General features: G+C 40.3%; 1 protein-coding gene across 2 annotated transcripts in view; it reads right to left on the bottom strand.

Moving 5' to 3' along the window:
• Positions 1–281: 281 nt before the first annotated feature.
• tbcd (tubulin folding cofactor D) overlaps positions 282–20,188 on the bottom strand; it is a 44,935-nt gene continuing 25,028 nt past the window's right edge. The window contains exons 15-39 of one of the 2 annotated variants that reach the window (XM_089018091.1): positions 16,761–16,818; positions 16,638–16,667; positions 16,204–16,289; positions 15,164–15,244; positions 14,971–15,044; positions 14,715–14,832; positions 14,321–14,381; positions 14,224–14,246; positions 14,112–14,143; positions 13,922–13,984; positions 13,754–13,830; positions 13,595–13,676; positions 12,659–12,777; positions 12,469–12,560; positions 10,967–11,107; positions 7,868–7,951; positions 6,876–7,034; positions 6,671–6,809; positions 2,177–2,301; positions 1,880–1,957; positions 1,697–1,783; positions 1,068–1,155; positions 747–856; positions 579–663; positions 282–401 (exon numbers count right to left, since the gene is read on the bottom strand). In XM_089018091.1, the coding sequence (XP_088874217.1) occupies positions 381–401; positions 579–663; positions 747–856; positions 1,068–1,155; positions 1,697–1,783; positions 1,880–1,957; positions 2,177–2,301; positions 6,671–6,809; positions 6,876–7,034; positions 7,868–7,951; positions 10,967–11,107; positions 12,469–12,560; positions 12,659–12,777; positions 13,595–13,676; positions 13,754–13,830; positions 13,922–13,984; positions 14,112–14,143; positions 14,224–14,246; positions 14,321–14,381; positions 14,715–14,832; positions 14,971–15,044; positions 15,164–15,244; positions 16,204–16,289; positions 16,638–16,667; positions 16,761–16,818 (2,113 nt within the window). In that variant the 3' untranslated portion in view covers positions 282–380. Of the gene's footprint in view, positions 402–566; positions 664–746; positions 857–1,067; positions 1,156–1,696; positions 1,784–1,879; positions 1,958–2,176; positions 2,302–6,670; positions 6,810–6,875; positions 7,035–7,867; positions 7,952–10,966; positions 11,108–12,468; positions 12,561–12,658; positions 12,778–13,594; positions 13,677–13,753; positions 13,831–13,921; positions 13,985–14,111; positions 14,144–14,223; positions 14,247–14,320; positions 14,382–14,714; positions 14,833–14,970; positions 15,045–15,163; positions 15,245–16,203; positions 16,290–16,637; positions 16,668–16,760; positions 16,819–20,188 lie in introns of those variants that run through there. The other variant, XM_089018092.1, reaches the window with a different exon arrangement.

The following is a 20,188-nucleotide window of genomic DNA, read 5'->3' as shown; positions in this document are numbered from 1 at the left end:
GCCTGTAAATTTCCCCATTGTGGGACTATTAAAGGCTTTCTGATTCTGATAGCAGGCTTTTTGAACACTCTGAATTTTCCCTAGGCGTGAATGTGAGATGGTTGTTTGTTTCTGTGTGCCGTGTGATTGGCTGGCAACCGGTTGAGGGTGTCCCTGAAGACGGCTGGGATAGTCTCCAGTAACCCCCGCGACCGTAATCAGGATTAAGCGGTCTGAAAAATGGATGGATGAATGAATGAAGTGCTGTATTTTTAACACGATAAAAGAGGGGGATCCCAAAGGATGATTTGGCTCTTTATTATCATGATTTCAAACTAATGGAAGGCTGATTAATACCAAATAGAATGCCATCCATTTTGTGCCTTCCTCTGGACATCTCATTAGGAATGTTCAGTTGGTTTCTGCCAGAGGGAAAGAGAAGAGACACAAACATACACAAATAGTGAGTGTGTGTACTTTGCATTCAGACTGTTAAACAAAGTCCGAAATGGACAAAGATTGAGGCTTAACTCCAAATGAGCGAACACCGAGCCACATTTTTTGAGATGAGCTCTCAAGCGTTGTCATCAAGAGGTTACCTGAGCAAGCGGGCGCTTCACGGGCACCCTTAGCAAATCACGTAGCTGATTTCGAGCGGGGCGCACAATGGCAGTCTCACTCTCCCTAGGGGGAAAAAAATGTCGCCCATTGTCACATATACGAAAAGGCATCATTTCTCACAATAAGAACAAAACCTGGCACATTACCAGTTAGTGTCGCTGAGCACGTTCATGACGTCATCCAAAGCCTCGGGATCGACGACGTCGTCGTAAGTCAGCAGCATTTCGTACATCAGGCTGGCTGTTGTCGTTCTTATCTACACAAAGACAACAGAACAGTTCTACATCGTTCTCAGGAGTGGAAGGAAACCAGACGGCGGTGATGGGTCCGTTTCAAATTTTGTATGAACAATGTAATTTGAGTTTTCTATGAGCAAACATAAAAAACAAATCTATGACAACTGCAAGTTAGGTTTTTATGAAAATCAAATCAGATTTCATTTTAAAAGCAATTTCTCTGGAACGTACCACCAGGTATGAGTGGCAGATCATAATTAACAGCTGGGAGAGGATCTCCTTCCGGACTTCGCCCGGGAACTGGATGAGCCCACAGTAGCTGGGAAGACACGAACGAGCGACACAAGTCAGCAAGGATGTCGGATAGGTTGTTTTGTTTTACTGTGATACCTCATCTTACGAATGCTTTAGCTCACAAACTTTTCGCCTTACGAACATTAAATTCGCAAGCATATAGTCTTGGCATACGAACTAGTTTTTAGGTGGCTGTTTGTAGAGAAAGCATGTTAACTTCACTCGGACGGATATCATCAAGAGGCAACCTGGAGGTTCCATTGACAACTACCATCACAAAGGTAAATAAAACGACTTTATTATACAGTACAGTTTATTTCTTTAATTGCAATACAATGGCACATTTATTATACATAAAATAAGGTGTACTTTGTGTAGTTTTAATGCTTATTAAGTAGAAAATTATGTTTTATGAAGACCTGAGAATGGATTATTATCATTTTAATATGGGAAATAAATGTTTGGAAGATGAACTTTTCGCCTTACACACACTTTCTGGGAACCAATTAAGTTCATAAGCTGAGGTATCACTGTATTTTATTCCAGCGCAGTGCGGAGAAACTCACACGGCAATACAGGCACGCAGCTTGGACACATCCTTGGATCTTCTGACCACTTCACACAGCGAGAGCAGCTCCACACAAAATGGATGACTTGGTGGCGACAAAAACACAATGAACAGATATTAGCAGACGTTGCAGATGTTTATGTCTTTTGGAAGCAGAAAAAAAAGGTGCGTTGATACTCACTTCTCTTCTGAGGTGAGGATGTCAAAGCAGCCGTTAGACAGCAATTGGTTTAACATTTTGAGAAAAGGGAGGACAATTCTGAAAAGTACATTAGTTTGAGAAGATACCAGTGCCGATAGTCACAAATACGACATGATTGTGGGTGGAAGAGAACAATCTAAATATGAGTTGAAATTTGCACTGTTGCCAGAGATAATTTGATTTCTATTTATGGGGCAGATGGAACAAAACAGTGAATAGGAGCCTTGGCTCAAAGCACGTGCCTTGCTTTTCGGTGAAAACAGCTGCTATTTTTACCTTGTGTTGCGCACATTTTCTCTCAAGATTTGAATCAATGTGTCCATAGCAAAGTGCTCCAAAACAGCGCGATCATGTTGGATCCCACGCAGGTAGTCAAACAAAGACTGGGAGGAGGCCTCCACCTGCACAGGGCAATTAAAACACACACATATGCACACGGACACACACATACACACACACACACACACACACACACACACACACACACACACACACACACACACACACACACACACACACACACACACACACACACACACACACACACACACACACACACACACATGCAGAAACACACGGTGTGTATTGAAAGACAGATGATCAGTGACATCAACTCTGCTGGAGCTAAGGAGTCGAACAATGTAACCCTTTCGATACTGATGGTACAAATGAGTACTACCATACATTTTTACTCGTAGAAAATAAAGGAGTTTCTTCCCAAATTTGCTGTCGGTACAAGTTAGTACCCCATTCTTCCGATATCTAGCGACGTGGCATTTTTCTACTATCAACACAAGATTGCATCCGAATTACTCCAGGCGTTCAAGTGAAAATGTTTTAAAATATGTCATTCATTGAAGGTGCCCCTGATAATACGGTCCACCTTATGTATGGAAAATGTTTTTAAATATGTCATTCGTTAAAGGTGCGCCTTATATTCCAGAAACTACGGTAGCTCGGTTTTATATCATTTGTTTGTTACTAAATGTCCACAAAAATGATTTCTTATTCTGATGTATAAACTCTTCAGCTATTGTTTTATCTATATAACGAATAGAAATGAGGAATGAGATTTTATTTATGAGCAATATTTTAAATATTGTACAAAAATAAACATTTCTGCATTTCTTGATTGACATGTCTTTCTTAGAAGCTAATGAAATGATTCAGAAAAAAAAAAATCTTCAAAAAAAAATCGAATTTTCAGATGATGGTATCGAAATGTCCCCATCGGCACTAAATATAAACTCTGATAATCAAACTGTAAATGATGAGCCTGACTACCAGTAATTACTTGAACAAACAGTAACACATTTGTTGATTAAAATAAATCCTCTTTATGGCTCCATAAATATATCCAGATTTACCCAAGGGCCTGTGAATGGATGCTGACTGGAAAGCGAGTTGATGCTTTGCTTCCATGAGTGTGTGTGTGTGTGTGTGTTTGTGTGTGTGTGTGTGTGTGTGTGTGTGTGTGTGTGTGTGTGTGTGTGTGTGTGTGTGTGCGTGTATGTGTGCGCGTGTATGTGTGCGCGCATGTGAGTGAGAACGCTGATGTTGGCCCGCATATTGATTCAGGCCTGGTTCATTTTACAGGCGGCCTTATGCAAACATATCAATCCCGTGCGTCTCAGAGGATTGTACATCTGTGGAAAAAAAGACAAGCTGCCAGAGCAAAAAAAAACCAAAACAAAACTAAGTTCGCACTGAAATTCATCTAACCTCATCATCCTCATGGTTGTTTTGCTTATTACCCTCCCCGCGCGCGAGGGTGGGGTGGGGGCGAGGGGAAATGAACGTTACGTACGTTATAACTTGACTAAGATGAAAATGAAATAGTGTTTCCCTTCAGGAGAGGAAAATCATTTTATGATTATGCTGCAAAGGAGTAGTGCAGACTTTGTGAGCTTTGCGGCTCCCTCTTTTGGTCGCTTTCTGATGCTTGATGCTTTCAACTCACACAAATACAAGAAAGATTTGTAGAATTAAATCGTTATTTATCACTCAGGTCCAGTGGCGGTCCAGACATGCCGTTGAAAGGAGTGAAAGGATAGAAAACAAGATATTCTAAGCATAACAAAATAAAAATAAATTTAGGTCCATATGTACTGCCGATTGAGGCCCACTAGTATTATCCCTGCGATGTTGATAAAGTCTTTTTTGAGAATGTGTTTAGCCTCCCCAATTGTATCTTTACAATTTTCATTCTTACAATGTATTGAATAAACTACATTACTTTGTTTTTCATTTGGCAGCCTATCTTTTGGATGCACTAATTTATGTCTTAAAGTGTTTATGGGTTTGAAATAAGTAGGAATTTTGTGTTGCCAAAGGACTCTTTGCCTTTTTGTATCTTCAGAATTTTTGGTTTCATTCGCTTTTCTTTCCTTCTGACATTTGTTAAACGACCACTGAGGGTACCCACAGTTTGTCACTCGAATTCCAGGACCCACAGAATATAGAGTTTTAGGACTACATAAACATTCAATGCAGTGTAAGAAACATTAGACTCTCTTCTTTAATCAGAAAAAAATAGTTAAGTCATAAATTAATGGGTCTGGAGTTATATGAGCTTGAAATGAGGGCGGCTGTCTAAAATACAATACATACATATTGGTTTATATAGCGCTTTACCAATAGGTGAAGCTGGAACAAAGCGCATGGAAAAAAAGGAAACGCTGCTCCCTTGTGGAAGGAAAAAACATTGCCAGAGGCCATGGCAAGTGCTTTATTGGCACCCAAACAAGAAAAAACAAAACCCGAAAAAAATCGAGAATGGCACTCTACGTCATAATTTCAATTCCCAAATAAATTGGTGAATGGCAGTAAATGAGTTAAGTGGTAGCCATATTGCAGAGCCCTAGTTTTTAGGTATATGTACGTGTGAGCAAACCCCACACGTGGCATTACTCTGGAGGATCAAGTTATGAACTTGGGAAATAAGCACAAAATGAAACATGCCGGGATCATACATTAACTCAGGCGTCGGCAACCCGCGGCTCCGCAGCCGCATGTGGTTCTTTCACCCCCCTGCTGCAGCTCCCTGCGGCTTTAGAAAATAAATAATGAGTATTTAATTCAATGTATATTATTTTCGTTCGTTCGTTTTTAAAATGTAATTCTAAATTTGAAGATTATGGTGATTATAAATAATACAAAATAAAACGTATTCAATTTTTTTGTCGCTCATAATAAACGTCACAACCATCGACAGTGGATGTATATCCAGTCACAACCGGCAAATTGCGCACGATTTCTTGAATTTTTTGCCCCCCAGGTCGGCCAACTATGGATAAATCTAAGAAAAGAAACGTGTCTGAAGAAAACAGAACGTTTAATGATACGCAGGCAGATTCGTTCGCCTTAAAAACCGACATCGCTCACGCCTGACGACAGCTTACAGTCCTGTGTGAAGATGAAGGTAACGTCATACAGCCCTGATGTGCAGAGGCTGTGCGCTGAGGTGCAGGAGCAGAAATCACATTAACCAGTTGATAAATATTGTATTTGCCATTTTGCAAATATTGTTTTTTTTTCAAATAGACATTGAGTATTATATTTGAAAGTAATCTTCAACCCAACGTCTTTTTTTCGGAGTTTAAAATGTTTTTGTTGCGTGCAGAAATGTAATTTCGCTTCTCTGTAACAGTTCATCGGTTCATAAATGCAACACAGTATAGTTTGTTTATGCATGAATAAAGGTAAAAAACGATGATGAAAAGATGCAGTGTTGTCTTCATTTTAAATGTCAAAAGGATTTTGTGGCTCCCAGTGTTTTCTTTTCTGTGGGAAATGGGACCAAATGGCTCTTTGAGTCGTAAAGGTTGCCGACCCCTGCATTAACTCATTCACTCTTCTTCTTTTCCTTTCGGCTTTGCTCTTCAAGGGGTCGCGACAGCGAATCAGTGTCCTCCATCTTCAGAGGTTTGATTTGCATGTTTGTTTTGGCCAAGCTTTTATGTCGGATGCCCTTCCTGACATTAACTCATTCACAAATGTATTCAAGAATTAAAAATATTTAGTGAAGCGCCATTCCTGAATTTGTTTGGGTTTTGTTTTTTCTTGCGAGGGATGCTGAGAAAGTGCTGGTCAGACCTCTGGCAATGTTTTTTTCCTTTCCACGAGAGGGCAGCATTTGCCTTTTGTACAGCCGGCCCCACTTGCACCTCATATTACTCCAGACCCATATAACTTAGGAATTAACTTTTTTCCAATGAAAGAGGAGATTCTAAGGTTTCTTACACTGCATTGAATGTTTAAATAGTCTTAAAATTCAATATTCTGTGGTTCTTGGAATTTGAATGAAAATACCACAAACCCTAGCACTGGAGTGGACACATTTTTGCACGTCTGGCAGTGAATGAGTTAAATAATGAGAAAAAATAAAAAGCAACAACAAATGTAATATGGAACTGGAGCCTTTCCTAACTACTTCACAAAAAAAGAAGAAAAAAAAACACAATATACCCCACCTCTCTCAAAGCCACCTTTCTCAAAAAAATGTCAATTCACACAAATATTGACGATTTATGTTGGAGAATTTTCATTCTGGCCACGGAGTTCCAGAAAGTATGGCTTTGTACACATAATTTGCAAGTGGACAAAAAGGCAGAAAAGGGTTTTAAAAATACCCTTGCGTCAACATGGCCCGTGTGTTGCTTGGCAGACTGTCGACCGGGATGGAAAATGTTTCCATTTTCCCTTATCACACACCCTTTTACAAACACTTTGACATTGACATTCTACGAGAAGCATGTGCAATCAACTTACTGTGGAATGGGTCATTCCACCAACAGACACGGTGAGGCCCAGCAAGGTTTGGTACTGGTACTCGGGCAGTCCAAGTAGCTTGGTGACATACGGGAAGGCTTGGGATGGAGCTTTCCAGTTAAGACTACCTTTTATTTCCCTAGAAAAAAAGGAGATTTGACTGATGAATGAAGTGGCAGGGCAGGTAATGACTCTGAGTGCTCACTGTGGAAAGATGCACAGCAGCTCCTCTCTGTGGGGAATGTGTGGAACTGTCGGGTCCGAGAAGTGCAGGAGCTGCGTGAAGACGCTGCCCGCGTGGGCTCGGTAGTGGTCAATCTTCTCTGCCGCTTGTCGCGCAAGTCTGCACATCATCAACGCCACCCTGCAAGGAAGGTGACAGGTGAGAAAGTTCATTTTGAGCAAAATTACAAGAGTACAAGGTGCTTCTAAACACAATTTATTATTACTATATGTTTCTTTTTAGGATAAACTATTTTTTCCCTGCAATAGTGTGAGTGCAATTCAATATGCAACTGTTTTTACCATCCTATGTATTTTTTGAAAGAACACAAGCAAGAAATGAACCTGTATTACAAGAAACAATGTCAGAATGACTGTATTTTCCGGTGTATAAGGCACACCCAAAATCCATGATTTTCTTCAAAAGATGATCCTCCGCCTTCTACGCAGTGCACCTTATATGTGAAGTCATATTGAGCGATTGAGCGACAACAGGTGTCGCAACAACTGTCAGCAGCCACCAGCTCCATTTCCAACCCCCTGTAGAATTAGTGTAAACCCAGCCTCTATTGTAGCGCCGTATAATGTGGGGTCCCTTATATTTTGAGAGCTTATTTATATTGATATATTATATTTTGAAAAAAAAAAAAAAAAAAAAAAAAACAAAAAAAAAACATTCGTTGACGGTGTTCCTTATATATGGAAAAAGTTTGAAAATACACAATTTATTTTGGGTGTGCCTTATACACAAGAAAATATGGTATTATACAGAAATGTTTTGGTCAAGGCATTCACTATGACTACGCCATAAAATTATACCAAACTGTGATGTGAATGTAAGTCTCACTAATTGATGTCAAATTACAACAGTAAAGCCAAGGCTTGGTCCATGTTTTCTTCGTGCGGGAAAGCCAATTTTTGACAATGCATTCCATGTAACACTGAACAACCAAAGCCAGGTGAAAAACAACTGACTGCTCTGGGAGAAGGATCTCTGGTGCAGTTCTGGTCACGAGGATTGTAACATCCTTGAGACTTGTCATTGCTGCCTCCCTGACCCTGGAGAGAAAAAAAACAATTGGAAAGAAAAGGGAAATAAAATTAATATGAGCACTTTCTCAGATAGTGATAAACATGAAATTGTCAACTCTCCAGGCTTATTCAAAAGGTTCGGATATTTGCCCGAAATGGAATTTGATTTGACAGAGTGTGATTGATGTATTTGGATACAAGTGCATCACAATAGATGTTTTTTGGTGGGGTAGTTCAATTCCGGGGGATTCGTGTGAAAGAGATTTTTTTTTTAATACAAAGGGAAATTATTTTTCATTTCATTAAAAAAGATCATGTGATTCATTGAGTGGTGAATTACTAGTTTTTGTTACCTCATCAAAATTATTTTAAAAATGAAGTGTTTTCGTTGATCATAGTAAAGAAGAATTCATGACATTACAAAAAAAAGTGTAACAGACAGTCGTACAAGTATAACATTTAAATGAGAAGCGACGTCATCAAGCCATGACTTTGTCTTTGGGCTTCAGACCTTCTTTAATCTGGCAAATCAAGTTTATTAAAAAAAAACAACTAACTCATGTTAAAGCTAATGCAAATTAAATTGAGTACACATTCTGATTATTCTAATTTAAACATGGTGAATTTGAAACGCAACAGCCATAAAAAAATAAAAGAATGAAAAATCCAAAACTATTATAATTATGAGTAAAACTAATCTATACTATATACAGTCCCTGACAAAAGTCTTGTCGCTTATCCAAGTTCTAGGAACAAGAAATAATAACTTGACTTGTAGTTGATCTATTGGAATCAAAAATTTTGAATACACAAACATGCTACAATAACGTCAGAACATAATGTCATGATGCCTTTGAAAAAGAATTAATATTGTGTATGGGTATCGTGAGCTTGGAGGACTGCATCCATATGTCTCGGCAATGACTCAATTAACTTATTGATGAAGTCATCTGGAATGGCAAAGAAAGCAGTCTGTCAGGAATCCCAGAGTTCATCAAAGTTTTTAAAGTTTAGTTTTTAGTTATTAAATAATAAAACTCAATGAATGAACAAAACTTAATTTTTATTTAATGAGCATAATCTAGATGGCTTTGCCTTTCATATAAGCCATTTCTGATTCCAATAGATCAACTACAAGCCAAGTTATTATTTGTTGTTCCTACAACTTGTTATTTAGTTTTTTTGGGGGGACTTCAAGATGGTGCCGCGAGAGTGGCTGCCTTTCCAGCAGCTCCTTTATTTTGTTTTTCTACTTTCATTCCTTTTACAACTTTGCTGCCGTGAAATGTAAATTTCACCACTGCGAGACTAATAAAGGCAAATCCAATCCAATCCAACTTGGATAAGCGACAAGACTTTTGTCAGGGACTGTATATATAAAAAGCCCTTTCACGGGATGTACCACCGAACCATAACTGAAGTGGCTGATCTCAAGAAGTCCTATCAGTGGCGAGAAAGGGCTGGCCTAAAGGACAGCACAGAGGCACTCATCCTGGCTGCTCAAGAGCAGGCCCTGGCTACCAGAGCCATAGAGGCACAGATATACCACACCAGGCAGGACCCAAGGTGTAGGTTGTGCAAAGAGGCTCCGGAGAAAATCCAACACATAACTGCAGGATGTAAGATGCTGAGCCGACATGGAGCGCCATAAACAGGTGGCTGGCCTAGTCTACCGAAACATCTGGGGTTTCCAGTCCATACGTACGTGCGGCGGAAACCCCAAGGTCAAAATGGGAAACACCTCCAAAAGGGGCAGAGAATGATAAAGCAGAGATCCTGTGGGACTTCCAGATAAGGACTGACAAGATGGTAATGGCCAACCAACCAGATATCGTGGTCATAGATAAAGGGTAGAGGAAAGCCGTTGTCGTGGATGTAGCGGTCCCGCGTGATGAAAACATCAGAAAGAAGGAACATGACAAACTCGAGAAATATCAAGGGCTCAGAAAGGGGCTGGAGAGAGCCTGGGAGGTAAAGGTGACAGTCGTGTATGTGGTGGTCGGAGCACTCGGGGCAGTGACCCCCAAACTAGACGAATGGTGGCAACAACGAAGTGCAAGACGGCGCCCGAGCTGTCAGCAGGTACTCTCATGAGCCTTGCTTGCCTTGAAAGGACCGTCAGCGCAGAGCGCCGATACGGATGTGGAACTGTCGCGGCTTGGAGCTGAAGCAGATTTATGTGGGACAGGAAATGTGAGACAATCTCTTTTTGTCAATGGATGCTACAGCTGCGTGTTTGCTTTCAACATTTAGCTTGTAGTCGACGTGCACATTCCACCATGATGTCCCTGATCCACTGGTGAAAAGATGCTTTGATCCTCTCCTCTTTCATCTAGAACTGCTTTATGTAACAAAAAGGGTACAGAAAGTGCTAAAGAATGAATGACTGTGTCTTTGTGTGTTATATTGTCTTTGTGTTGTCATATTATTTCTTTTTTGTTCTTTTGACTTCAAGACGGCGCCACGAGAGTGGCTGCCTTTCCAGCAGCTCATGTATTTTGTTTTTCTACTTTCATTCCTTTTATCACTTTGCTGCTGTGAAATGTAAATTTCTCCACTGCGAGACTAATAAAGGCAAATCCAATCCAATCCAAATCCCGGTAACAACATCGGATATCTCTGTCCAGAAAAGCGCAGTGCTGGGAACAGCACGGATACTGTGCAGAACCCTCAAGCTTCCTGGCCTCTGGTGGAGGGGGACAGACACCACCCAAGGGGCGAGACAAGGATTTTTTAAATATGTTTTTCAGTTTTTGAATTTAATTCCTGAAAAAAATGTTTACGTCATTGGAGTTTATTGGGATGCACCTTTGGGGTTGGTGTTCCAAAATACATGTTGCAACAAAGGATAAAGGACAAGCTCGGTGGCATTCCTGCTGAGAAAGTAAGCATCACCTCAGGGTACTGCTAAGACAATCAAGCTCTTCGTGTGTGTGTATCCCTGGGTGGAGCAAAAAAATGAGACACGACAAAAGGCCCCGAGGTGGGGGAACATTCGCACTACCTGAGGCAAATCAAAAGACAACACCCAGTGCAACTCACCAGGCACCCACATCGCCTCTGCTGTCCGTGGTGTAGTCGTCCATGCTGTCCAGGAGGACGCTGTACACGTTGGCGATGTTCTCTGAGCAAAGTAACGACGCCGGGGGTCCGCAGGCACAAACACCCGCCTTCATACATACTCTGATTAGAAAAGGGATAATGAATATGGACGCATCAGGTTAAGTCAACACTGTTTAAACACTTTTTCTTGCTTCTTAAGACACCCTGCAGCTGCCCTAAACTACATATTAACATAAATAAATAGCAGTTATTACAAAGTGAATCCTTATTTGATGAACGCTGCCTGTGACAGCTTTGGCGTGAACTAGTCTCAGCATAAATCATCTTTAGCAAGCTTTAGCATAAAATAGCAGCCTCGCTGAAGAGATTAGATGATTGATGCACACATATAGATGATCGTGTCACAATAGATCCCTTCTGGGGAAAAAACCCCCTCAAAATCTCAAGTAGGAATAGTTGGGGGGTTTAGTTGTACATACACAAATTGATTATAATTTCATGGGATGTTCCATGCATTGCACTTTTCTACCTCGAGTACTCAAACCGCTACACACTGTTGTGTATGTCTGATGATCCTCCTGATGATGTAATTTAGGGTTCAGGATCTTCCCATGGATTATTTGACAATGGCCAAGGAATGAACCACCAACCTCTGGGTTGCGAAATGATCACTGAGCCACGCCACCCCCTTATTTAACATTGGATAGAGGAATAACGAAAATTCATTCACTGCCATTCCCGAATTTATTCGGAAAGTGAAAAGCATGACGTGGAGCGCCATTCTCAAATTTTTTCGCTTTTGTTTTTTCTTGCGGTGGGTGCGTTTCAAGCTTCGGTCAGAGCTCTGGCAATGTTTTCCCTCCCACAAGGAGGCAGCATTTACCCTTAGTGCAGCCACCCCTACTTTCGATGCAGGTAACTCTCCACCAAGTAAGCTCAAAATAAACTTTTTTTATGAAAGAAGAGAGTCTAAGGTTTGGTACGCTGAATTGAATGTTTACGTAGTCCTAAAACTCAATATTCTGCGGGTGGTGGAATTTGAGTGAAAATGACAAAGACCCTGGCACTGGAGTAAACACATATTTGCACATCAACTGGCAGTGAATGAGTTAAGACTCCTCAAGAAGTCAGTTACAAGAAAATTATTGATTTGTTGTGGAAAAACAAACAACAAAATATCCTGTCATGGAATCACATGCCAGTAAATGAAAACGATGAAGACCTATTTGTGTGTGTGTGTGTGTGTGGGGGGGGTGGGGGGGGGGGGGGGGTAGCAGGATACAATTTGAGTGACATGTCATTCAGGTCTTGCAGGTATTGTCAGTCAAATGTTTATTTTTCCGTCAGTGAAGCTCGCAAAACAACAGAACAAAGAACGACAAAGGCACAGAAGGCCTTTTGACAAACCAGCCCATGCAAATAAATACATAAATCCAACTAAAAAATCACAACCAAATAAAAGAAAAAAAGAGAGAGCTCACTGGGCCAGCGCTCGGACTGCGTCCCTCCTGGCTTCTGGGAAACGCCCCTCACGCAGACAGGCGGCATGCATCTGGCCCAGGCTGTCGAGGATCTGAGGCGTTAGAAACATAACGTCACGCTGTTGCTGAGACTAATGATATGAAGTTTAACCATGTGTGTGTAGGTAATAGGTGTTGACTGGAAGCACACCTGCTTGAGTTTGCTGTGGATCATAAAGCTCGGTAGACAGCCGAGGGCCAGGGCAGAACCGCAACGGGTTACCAATTGTGGATTCTGCAGCTCCTCAATATACTGAGATATGAGCACACCTATACATACAGGCATTCATTTGGATGTCAAATAATGCAGCTGGCAAGCATCGCCTCTGGCTTTAGATCATGTTCATTATCAGCGGGCCATCAGGAAAAGGGGACAGATGCATTTATGAGAAGAAAAAAAAATGCAAAGATGTCATTTGAGAAGTCACTGTTACTTGGAAAAGCTGATATTTGTGGGGAAAAGCCTCGAATTGAAGAGAGAAACTGAACTACAGTAAAGTCTCGTTATATCGATATCGGATATATCGATAGTCCCGGTTATATCGATACTATTTCTATGCACGCACTGAGAAAATTACATGCAAACAGGGTCGGATATATCGATAGTCCCGGTTATATCGATATTTTTTCGGACTCCCTTGAATATCGATATAACGAGACTTTACTGTATAACATAGTGAGTTTATTTTATTTTTGAGAAAAAGAGGCAATATTACAACAAATAATTAGAATTTAAGATAATTTCAGATAAGAAGTTTTATTTGTCTCACAATGGAGACATTCCCATTTCACAGCAGTGAAGTTATGAAAGGGAGAAGTAGAAGAACAAAATATAGGAGCTGACGTAAAGGCAGACATTTACTTCCTAGAATGACATTATCATTTAACTAACACTAGTTTTGCAAAACTATCGAAGAAATCAACAGCTTTCTTCTCGGACAAATTGTTACTTTTTACTCAAAATAAAAAAATGAAGATCTTTATATCACTTTCCTCATTTTATATTCCAATGTAAAGATGTATTTTTTTCATATTAAAGAACCCTTAAAACCTGAAAATATGAGCTTGTTGAGTAAAAAGAACTCACTCTGCTTCTCAGAGTCAGCCTGGCCAGGCTGAGCCTGGTAGTACTCCTCACACAAAGCAGACAAAGCACATAGCACAGCATCCTGAAGACACACAGACACACACATTGGTAACACAGATCTTGCAATGGAGCACATGTTTCCAGAATGAAAAACATTACCAGGATGCCATCCTTGACACCGCTGGAGACCAGATAAAGTGTCTTGATGGTGTCATCAATAAGTCCCTGCCAGCCGGCTAAAATGTAAAATGACAAAATCACACACGTGCCCCATACATTTCATGATGTATTCATACGTTTCATGTGTATTCAAAATAACTGACTTACCGATGACTGGGTCGCTCTTGAATGGCATTTTGGACAATGAAAGCTTTTCAATAAGTCTGCACACTGGAGTTAAAAAATGCACTCGTCATCTTGCGGCATTGATGAAGTTTCTATCTATCCATCTATCCAACCACCTCTATCTATTTATTTGCTTGTTTACTAATTAATTTTTAAATGCAGGGTAACTCACTGGCTGGCTTCATTAGCTCTCCTCCATAACCCCTAGAAAGAAATCCTAATATTATTATTTTTCTTTTTGGAATACCAACCTTTAGAATGTTTACTTCTTTTTTTCATCGTACCTATACTGCTTCCTCTCTTCTAGCTGGAAATCGTCCAAGACATCAAATTAAATAAAAGTATATTTTCTTTGTTTTTTTCCCATGGATCATGCCTTACCTTCTGATGAATGCCCTTCAAAGCCATGATGCACTCTGAGGGAAGAATGTCCGCCAAGGTCCTGTTTGGTTTGTTGGGGTGAAAAAAGCCAACTATTTATTCAAGAATGAGATGAGACAAATTGTTTTGCCCTCTTTTTTTTTAAATTTTGTCTGGCCTGTGCTAATGCTTATGGAATTGGTAGACAGCATTTAGTGCGAGTATCTCTAATTTGTGTTCGGAAATTTAAAAAATACATAAATAAAACAACCACGGCTAGTATGTCAAAAATCGTAGGTTGAGTCACTTGCAAGTCGATGTATCACAGCACTTAAATATTAGCAACATTTACGGAAAGCCACTGTACACTGTTTTTTCCATGTATGGTGGGTGTTGTTGTGTCTTAAACATCTACCTGCCTCTGGAGAGGCCCAGTTTGTACAGTGCATGTGTCACCTCCGCACACGCCAAGATAGCTCCGTGGCGACCTTGCAGGTCTGAAGCCACAGCCATGTTCAATAGTTGTGACAGAACTGCAGCAAATACACAAGAAATCCTTTTTTTCCATTACTTAATAATTGTTTGGTTTCAGTCCAAAAATATTTTTCTTGAATAACTGAGCTACCCTTGAACACTCTGCGTAAAGAAACATGTATGGTGACATAGTTTACCCGAAGTGGCCATGTAATCAGGTGCTTGAGGTGTCAGGTTGTGGAGCGCTTTAGAGGTGAGCTCTCGAATTGCACTGAAAAACACATTTTAAAAACATTTTTTTTCTGCAATAAAGACATGCATATATATAAAGTCACAACTTTACAAGATGTATTTCTTTGAAGACTAATATGAAGATGAAACATCACTGACCCATCCCAGTGGTTGACCTTCTTGACTACCAGGTGGTCAATCATGGCTTTAGTGTACTCTGGAAAACTAGCAATGTAAACGCTAGGGACGAAAAAAAGAGAGAACAATAACAATTGGGAAGCTTTGAACTTGGTCGTATCAGTCACACCACCAGCTAGAGGTGTGTCTTTCAACCGAAGCCTTGCACCCTCTTAACTCATTCACTGCCATTCCCAAAATGTGTTCGGGTTTTGTTTTTTCTTACAGTGGGTGCCGATAAAGCGCTGGTCCGACCTGGTCCGATGTTTTTCCCTTCCACGAGGCGGCAGCATTTGCCTTAGGTCCATGTTAGCGCTTTGTTACAGCTTTAGCTGTTGTTAAAGCGCTATATAAATCAATATGTATGTATTGTATTGTATTGTATTTTGTACAGCCGCCCCCATTTCAAGCTCAGATAACTCCAGACCCATACAACGTAGGAATTAAGTTCTGTGTAATCTCTCAGTTAGAGGCGATACCAGAGCGAATGGGGCAATCAGGCCAGTCATAGACCATAATCAGTCAGGACAATAGAAGTAATCAGTATAGCCTCAGGGAATTGTACACTGCTCCCCCCAACCTTAGAGCAGGGACCTATCATAGCAGAGGTCTGGCACCGCCATCGCTGGATAGTAGGTATATATATATATATATATATATATATATATATATATATATATATATATATATATATATATATATATATATATATATATATATATATATATAGGGCCAGAGCTACCTGCAAAATTTTAGTTCGCTGATGAAGCCTCTTGGATGAGAAGTGAAATGTCCGACACCTTCAAAGAAGTACAGATGACGGCTGAAGAAACATTTTCATCGTAGGAATTAACTCTTTTTTTCTGATGAAAGAAGAGAGTCTAAGGTTTCTTACACTCCACTGAATGTTTATGTAGTCCTAAAACTCAATATTCTGCGTGAAAATGACGAAAACACATTTTTGCACTTGGTCTGGCAGGAGATGAGTTAAGAATCCTGTTTTCTTCCTGTGAATTCGTTACCTGGTGGTCAGATAGCAGTGGTTGCGAATCCCTACAGCATGATAGTCTGCTGCGGTTGCGATGTCAATGCCATGAGGAAAAGTCCCCTGTGGAAAGATGCAAAATCCTTCAGTGTGCGCGTGTGTGTGTGTGCGTGTGTGTGTGTGTGTGTGTGTGTGTGTGTGTGTGTGTGTGTGTGTGTGTGTGTGTGTGTGTGTGTGTGTGTGTGTGTAATGCGTGTGCATGTGTGTGTGGAGGGGGTGGGGGTGTTGACGTGATTCCGAGATCAATGAGTGTTGGGAAATGTGGTTATCGTTTGGTGCTGCCCTGAAGCTATATACTGGAAGGCTTTCACTAGCATTGCAAGTTGGAGCATGAAGACTTAGTAGTAAATTAGAAAAAAAGTCACAGTTAAGCGACAATATTCAGTAGTTGTCAAGAGCGTGATCATGGACCTGCCTGCCGACGTTTTCCTGGAAAGCGGCCTGAGACAAGGAAGAAAAAAAAAAACATTTTTTTTTAAATCTGGCAACAAAATTATGCATTAACGACGCATGTTGATGTTAATTAGTACTTACTGAGGCGGCTTTGCGACAGCTGACGTCTCGATCAAACACGGTTGCAACCAGCAAAGAACTGTAGAAAATATGTTCGGTATATTTTCAGAACTTCGTGCAGGACATGCGTGATTACAAAAATTACTTTGAATACAAGAGCAGTGTGAGTAATTCCGATTTTTTAAAGCGCTATATTACTAGCAAGTTGACAAAATATATTTAAAGGACAACAGACGTCTCCGGACAAGTTGTGTCCATAATTTGTAAAATGGTTTCAAATGAGTTCTACTGAGCGTATTTTACAAAGATTCCACCGAATATACAGTAAAGTCTCGTTATATCGATATTCAAGGGAGTCCGAAAAAATATCGATTTTACCGGGACTATCGATATATCCGACCCTGTTTGCATGTAATTTTCTCCGCGCGTGCATAGAAATAGTATCGATATAACCGGGACTATCGATATATCCGATATCGATATAACGAGACTTTACTGTAGCTATATTTTACGTTTTAAGACTCACGCTGAATATTTCGGAAGTCTTGTTTTTGAGTTGGTGACGAGTCCTCACATTACGTCACTGAAGGAACGCCCCTGACCGAAAAAAGGAGACATTGTACCAGTCTTTCCATTGTGTCAATGAATTTTGCTGTACTTGTTTGGTCTGAAAACTTCGTGTTGCACCAAAAAGAGGCAGAAGAGGGTGACAAAGCTCCGTGTAAGGAATTAATCAGCCCGTTTCCACAGGCTCGCCATTTTCTGCCTCTTTTTGGTGCAACATTCCCCCCCCCCCCTCTCTATTGCCTCAAAATGGCACGGAATAAATTATTTAATCGATTGCAAACATGCTTCTTTAATCGATTGCAAACAACGTGCTTTCCTCTTCAGAACTATTTGAATCATATTCATAACTGGATGAGTAACAAGAAAGCATATTCTCAGAATCTGAAGCCATTATTTTGATTCTCAAGCAAGACAAGACATCTTGGGGTGACACCACGAACAAGGGGGCAGGACCTTCTGAAACTGGCCACTTCCGGGTTAATTTTTTAAAGATTTTGGACACTTTAAGTCATATTTATTGGTGTTTTGCATTTGACTAAAAATATCATACTGCATTTTTTGGGTATTTTAGATGCTATAAAATGTTTTTCTGATGTCAGTTAGAAAACAAAAAAAGTGATGTCAGCTAGCTAGATAACTAAATATATACATATCTATCATACCACATACCATTAACCGAGTTAGCTCACTAGCGAATACCTGTGCTAAACCAAATGACCCTGGGAAGAATCTTAATTGATCGATTATATCTTTTTAGCTGATATTATCTATCTATCTATACCCAATGATCTAAAGCACAGGTGTCAAAGTCAAGGCCCAGGGGCGATATCTGGCCCGCCACATCATTTTATTCGGCCTGTGAAAGCAAATCAAGCATGTCAAGTGTCATGATGCTTGCTTAAGTCCGTACCGAAATTTCATATTTTCGTATGTAAACCACAATAACAATCATTATTCTTGACTGAGATGTAACATTCTAATGGTTTCCTCAAATTCATTATGGACCTTGAGAGTAAACCGTAACTACAATGTGGCCCGAGGCAAAAAATTCATTTGACACCCCTGATGTAATGCAAAGTAAGAGTTCTATGATTGGCACGATACCACATTTCTTAAGAATAATTAAAAGAATAAATACGTTTGCCAAAATACCACCACCACTCCTACCACAACAACAACTACTACTACTACTACTACTACTACTACTACGAGGAGCAGTAGTACTCTCTGTGTGTCTTTGGGGGCAGGGATGCAGGAGTCAAAATATTACTGCTCTTGTTTGCTTTTAGCTACAGGCAAACACAATTAGGGTTGGCTTGACCTTTTCCAAATAAATACCTTACCACTGATGGATAGAAAAAAACAATCACCATGATGATGATACATTCCACATAAGTCATTGCGCATAAACTAGGATCTCACAGTAGCCGGTGGAGTCTGTGGGACAACGGCTTTGGGTCGTTCCCACCAGGAAAAAAAGTGTGTCAGTTTCCCTTTCTATGTCACCGAATAGAACAGGAACCAGCTTGTTCTAGCGCCGCTGCCAAAACAGTGACCGAAACCCAGAGCGAACAGGCGAAACCTGGCAATCCTGCAGAGGGGGGCAAAGAGAGGGAAGGTTGTCACTCAAATGCCGCCGAGCAGGGGATCAAACCGACACTGTGAAGTCACAGGTCACAGGTTTCAACACGTTGAGTCGCTCTTGATGAAGAACGAACAAGGTGGCCTAATGGTGTATCTTGGCCTTGTGACAATTCCATATAACTGTTATCGCACGATGATTTTAGCCCTCCAAACGACGCAGAACTGCATTTAATGTCACACCAGTCACCAACAAATACAAACTTACTCGGCCACTGAGTCCATCCATGTAAAATCAAACAAAAAATGTATAGTCCGTTCACAAAAAAATTCTGAAAGGGAACGAAAAAACAGGAACGCAAAGTATTTTGTTCTCAACCTCATAATTTAAGAGACATAGCATGAGTTTAGGATCAGAAACGTCGCTCAGTTTTAAAAATGTCAACCGTATTTTGTATAAGGCGCACCAAAGTTTAACGTGCACAGTACCCCCAATGAATGGTGTACTTTCAAACTTTTTCCATATACAGTATATAGCGCACCTACGTATCAGGCGCAGGGTCATCCTTTGAAGAAAATCACGGCTTTTGGGTGTGCCCAAATACGGTATATTTCTTTCTTTGAACAATTATTGTATAGTTAAAATATTTCTCAGAAACATTTAGAGTACCATCACAATGTTCCTACACTTGTAAAAATGTGAAGAAAACTGTCAAGAGAATTCACTCTACAAACACATTGTAAACATTGTTTCATTTTCTTAAACCTCCGTTTCATTATACATCCTGTCACTGACGTCACACCGCCGGTCTTAATAAAAGCTCTCCCAAAAAGCTCGCCCCTAACATGACAGCCCAAGCTGCCCTGCACCAACAGTTGCAGGTCAGTTCCATTTTGTGCCGTCCCCAAGACTAAAGAATCTTTTTGTCTCTTACTTTTGATTCCTGCTAGATTTTTCTATCAATATACAAACCTAACAAAACCAGAGGTGAGGTTTAATTTTTTTCACCCTTCTTACTCCACTAGCCCACCCAGAAAGTTGGAGGCTGACTATCTGAAAGATGTTTTTTGGCTTTTTCCAGCGACATGAGGACAAAATATTGTATTCGGAGCTATTAGAATGTTTAATCCCTACCACATATCACATCTAGAGTGCACTACAACTTAATGAATAACTAGTAACTGTTATTATGGTTTACATAGAACGTTTTGAAATTTTGGTTCAGACTTAAGCAAGCATCATGGAATTTCACAAGTCTGATTTGCTTTCGCGGGCCGAATAAAATGATGTGTCGAACCAG

The sequence above is a fragment of the Hippocampus bargibanti genome, linkage group LG17 (assembly GCF_051943395.1).
Source record: "Hippocampus bargibanti isolate YZ-2025 linkage group LG17, ASM5194339v1, whole genome shotgun sequence".
NCBI classification, from domain to species: domain Eukaryota; kingdom Metazoa; phylum Chordata; class Actinopteri; order Syngnathiformes; family Syngnathidae; genus Hippocampus; species Hippocampus bargibanti.
The sequence above is the reverse complement of the archived record's forward strand: the minus strand, read 5'-3'. Positions and strand labels throughout refer to the sequence as shown.